Source organism: Penaeus japonicus, unplaced genomic scaffold (assembly GCF_977035675.1).
Source record: "Penaeus japonicus unplaced genomic scaffold, GWHDUDI00000001_assembly GWHDUDI00000014, whole genome shotgun sequence".
Classification (NCBI taxonomy): Eukaryota; Metazoa; Arthropoda; class Malacostraca; order Decapoda; family Penaeidae; genus Penaeus; species Penaeus japonicus.
The window spans coordinates 25,501,398-25,506,545 of NW_028234416.1; the positions used below are offsets into that span (position 1 = coordinate 25,501,398).

The 5,148-nt window shown below is 30.1% G+C and overlaps 1 protein-coding gene across 6 annotated transcripts in view; it reads left to right on the top strand.

The window, feature by feature from the left end:
- The window catches only part of LOC122256019 (T-complex protein 11-like protein 1), a 26,934-nt gene extending 22,855 nt beyond the window's left edge, over nucleotides 1-4,079 (top strand). For all 6 annotated transcript variants that reach the window (XM_043020437.2, XM_086544116.1, XM_086544115.1 and 3 more), the window contains 2 exons: nucleotides 489-655; nucleotides 905-4,079. In XM_043020437.2, coding sequence (XP_042876371.2) covers nucleotides 489-655; nucleotides 905-1,248 — 511 coding nt within the window. In that variant the 3' untranslated portion in view covers nucleotides 1,249-4,079. The remainder of the gene's footprint in view (nucleotides 1-488; nucleotides 656-904) is intronic.
- Nucleotides 4,080-5,148: the final 1,069 nt, after the last annotated feature.

The window sequence follows — 5,148 nt, forward strand, 5'->3', positions numbered from 1 at the left end:
AAATGATCAGACTTTTAACTTCTCAAAGAATACATGCAGGTGTAGATAATCCATTAAGTAAAATATATACATGCAATGAGCACCAAAGGAGGGGGGCTGCCAAAGTGTACACATTTTCTAATTGTAGGCATTGAATTTCATGGAATACCAGAATGGGCCTAGTATTATATTGTAAGAGCAGCAAATTTGTATAATTTGTACTTTATATTTTCAACAATCTTTTAATTACTCACAATATCATTTGTCATATGAGATATACCAAAGGACCATCATTATTGGGCTGTGCCTAAGGCAGTAGTAGACCTTTATGCTGCCCTGAGAGTGATACTATGTTTAAATAAAAGAAACCAGTTATTACATTTTTAATCATGGGAGACAGCTTTGTTTTAGCTAATTTTTTTCTTGTTTCCCTTTATAGTAGTTTATACATAGTTCAATTAAATGCTGTTTTTATTTGTTTATTTATTCCTATACTTTGAACATTGCAGTGAGACAATGGCAGTGATGGATAATATTGCTGAACAAGTGGTGAAGGAAGTTGAGGATCACCTGAATGAGAATGAGAAGCCACCTCTACCGTCATCAGCAAAAGTTGCTCTAAAGTCACAAGTCCTAGAGATCAAGAGCCAAGATCATCGCATTAGAGCTCTTATAAGTAAGTGTTGGGATTGCAATTCACCACTGTCCTAATATCTGGTTTGCATCTATCATATTTGTAAGGTTATCATTGTTTTTGAACAGATCCAAATTTGAATAGTATATTTATTCTCAGCTTTATCATATTATTTATTGTGATTTTAATTATATTCTTTGTGCTTATCATAAACGGTAATCCTTTGGTAGGGATGTTCTTTCCTCTAATTCCTTTAGTCTAGAAGGAACTAATTTAATTTTCTCCCAACAGTGAAGAGAGCAATGGAATTTATTGGCACGTTGCTGAGTTCCACCACAGCCCGCCCAGTACAGATGCCTCCCGGACTCTCAACTCTGCAGGAAGAGCTGGCAAACATCTGTGGCACTTTGCTCCGTCTGGTGACACACAACAGAAATGTCTTTGGAGAATATTATTCAGATATCATCACCAACCACATTAAGGCTAAGAAGGAATATCTTCAGTCAGAGGATGACAAAGAGCAGGTGGAAACAAAGAAGGAAGGAGAGGAGGAGGAGGAGAAAGAGAAGGAGCAGGAGCAGGAGCAGGAGCAGGAGCTGCAGGAGGAAAAAGCCAAAAGTGAGGTAGAGGCATAGTTCTGTGATAGAAATGATTGGTTGACGTTGAATGAAAGGAAAGAAACTGTGAAGTAAACATGAATGTACGGACATGTATAGTATACACATATATAATAGAAAGATTCATTTCAACATAGGCAATTATAAGTGATCAAAGTAAATTGTGTTTCATAAATACCAGAAAATATGAATCTCATAAGATTGTCTAATTAATTATCTTCCAAAATATTTGAAAAATAGTTGAAGTATGAAATGTACTCATCCATATTATTTTGTAACAGAGTTTATCATTGATGATGCAGTAGAAATATGTTCGTTTTTCATTTGCAGTCCAAATAATGTAAAACAAGAAATGAAATTACACAGGGCACATACGAAACTAAGAGAAAATATATGTGTAAATGTTGTGAAAGATATTTTCATAGTATGTACCTTTGAAATTCTCACAAACCTTGTAATTAATGTGAGCATTTTAACAGTTTTATCTTCTATTACATATCCTTAAAGTCACTTTCCAATGCTCATGAACACACATGTAAGTGGCCAAGGTGCAGTTTCATTTTATTGCTTTAGTGCCAGTTGGCAACAGCTAAATGCAAGTTTCAAGCTATGTGCTGAGGAGAAGAAGAAGATTGGCTATGTGTTTTTTTCTGCTGGAGAAAGGAGATTTGTGCCAAGATTGGAAGAGAAAGATGTTCTATATGTGATAGGCCAAGTTGAAAATGAACACTTTTTTATCAAGAAATTATATGAATATGCTAAAATGCATATAAAAAAAATAATTTGTAGCTAGGAAATCGGTGATTAAGTCCACGCTCCAAAACTACCCAAAACAAGAACTCTCCAGTGCAATGAAAATGGTGTAGGACTTACATCAGAAAGAAAAGCTAGCCAAGAGTTTATATCATACATTGTGGAAATGTGCATTTATTTAACAAAAAGAAGAAAAACTAGAAACAAAAGTACCAAACATCAGTGAACTTTTAAATTGAAAGTTCCACATATATAGATGTACCTATGTAATTTTCCCTCAATCTAATGTTATTTTCAATTAGGATGATGCATTTCTATTCAAGGCCCAAATGGATGCAAGAATATTATTGCAGGTATTGTGAAAGATGCCCTGCTTCTTCATTCCATTGGAAACAAAAGAATGCGTTTTAGGGGCTTTGTTGGACTATATATTCATTCCTGTTTGATTTAATATTTTTATTTTTACATCTGATGTGAAGTAAAATTTTAAATTTATTTAAAGATTTGTGGAATGTGTAATAGCTGCATGGATTGTGTGTACTAGTGAGAATGAGGAATTGGTGTAATTTTAAGGATAGGCAAGTTGTTGTACAGTATTTTTATAATATAGAATCATGTATGCCCAAATCTGGCCGAAGATGGAGCAGACGTTATTGCAATATTTTTAAGGTGGTTAAGCCTTGCATAATTTCCTTTTTTAGTAACAGTGTACTAACATAGTATGTCTTTCATATTTAGTTACTTTCTCATATATTCTTGCAAAATATAAATGTGATATTTTTAGCAAAGTGTCCACCCTAAAAAAGTAAAATTACCTCATTTTGTATTATGTTCATCATGGTGGATTGGTTGGATGGATCATGCATAGAGTAAAATTGGATGTTGTGGTTTGTTATGTGTAATGTGTCAGCAGGTCTACAATCTCATGAATAAAAAAAAACAACAACTCATGACAGCAGTTAATGCAGGTTTTAGGAAAACTTGTGCTCTCTAAGGGATGAAGAAAACAGAACCCTAAAAAACATAAAAATTATTCTGGGATAGGACAGCATGAAGAACAAAGAAATTTGTGGTGTGTTAATTGACTAACCATTAGTGCCTGTTACTGGCCTATGTATGTATGTGTGTTCATATCTACATACTTTCATACATATATCTATACATACATACATATGTGATTAGGTATATACATATTTGTATACATGTACATTCATTATATATAAAATCATACATACTTGGAATACCCATGCTTATGTTAAGTATAACCTGGAATGCATACTTGACAGTACGAAATGAAATATAATTGTCATAAGGCATATATTAATTTTGATTTGTTAAGCAGTAACGCTCCTATAACCTAGTCAACAGTGTATGATGCATTAAACTTCATAAAAATCTGGTAAATTTGATTACAGAGAACCCTGTACTGACATTGCGTTTTAGTATGACATGGTTTGTGTACTTACATCCTTTCCCGTAAAGGAAATTAATTGAAGAAAAGTTCAGTTTAAGATTAGTGATTGATTTAAAGAAATTAACTACAATTGTGCTAAAAGAAGATAGAATGACAGATATGGTGTATTGCTGAACTCTATGTAAAGATAGCTTGAGCACAACAAATCTGTAATTTGAAATACCAATTTGTTTCAAATACCAGTGTAATGCAGGTACCTTAAATATTTAAGTTGACCGACTGCTAACAGGTGAACTTCTGAAATTCTCTTAAAGATCTGTGAACTTGCCATTATTTAAATCTCATCTTATATATGCTGGACATGAAGAGTAACTAATTGTTATTGCTTAATTTATCTATCCTTTGAATTGGCCTGTCATCTAACAAGACTGGGTCACTTAGAATTGATTGCTAAAGAAATTTAACCTTTCAAAGCAAACTATATTTTACCAATATTTAGGAATAATGATGAAAGGGGATGAGATCTTTTTAAGCATCTTATGTACATTAAATATAATATAGTGTGTCACAGCAACACTTCATGAACTTGGTTATGTTTGTATGTTTTGTATATAGGCTTTTGCAGGTGGCTTACGCAACTTAATGTGTACAGATAAAAATAAATATATTTTAAAGAAGCAAATGAGCAATTTTACTGAAGACTTAGTAGTGATTTGCTTTTGAATTCTCATATTTCTCATCAATGTTACTGTTAAATGAGTAATAGGAAGATAATAATTCAAAGGTGCAGAATTGGGTGTAGTAGTTTCTTTCATGCTGACTTTTTTCCTTCTTTTAATCATAACATTATTTTTATAATCATTATATATATATATATATATATATATATATATATATATAATATATAATATATATATATATAATATATATATATATATATATATATATAATATATATATATATATATATATATATATATATATATATATATATATATATATATATATATATATATATATATAATATATATATATATATATATATATATATATATATATATATATATATATATATTATATATATATATATATATATATATATATATATATATATATATATATATATATATATATAATATATACATATATATATATATATATATATATAATATATATATATATATATATATAAATATATATATATATATATATATATATATCTTTTTAAAAATATTTAAAGCTTTTGAATTTTGTTGCACTATGCTGAGCACATGAAATCATGTACATTGAGTGGGATAATTAGTATTTTTCTTCTGAGAGTGCATCTGTATGTGTATGCAACTGAACATGTATATAAATTATAGTTATGTTATGTGGGGAACATTTTTTTTCTCATCTTTGTCTCTCATTTTATATCACTGTTCATTTTGCATATCCAATAGCCTTTTGTAAACTTTTATACCAGTATGGATGACAGTTTCCTTTTCATTGGAAATGAATGGTAAATAAATGTAAATTTAACCACCATATAAGAAGTGATATTCTTGACCATAAATATCTCCAGTTCAACTATCATACAACTTATAAGTAAAGAACAAAATAAATAAATAAAAACTTGTTTACTCTGTTTTTTCCCTAAGAGAATAAGTAATAATTCTTTCAATATGTTGAATTTACAGTAATAGAGAAGTCTATGTGTTCAACAAATGTCTCTATAACTCACTCCCCTGCAGACAGACATACAACACACTC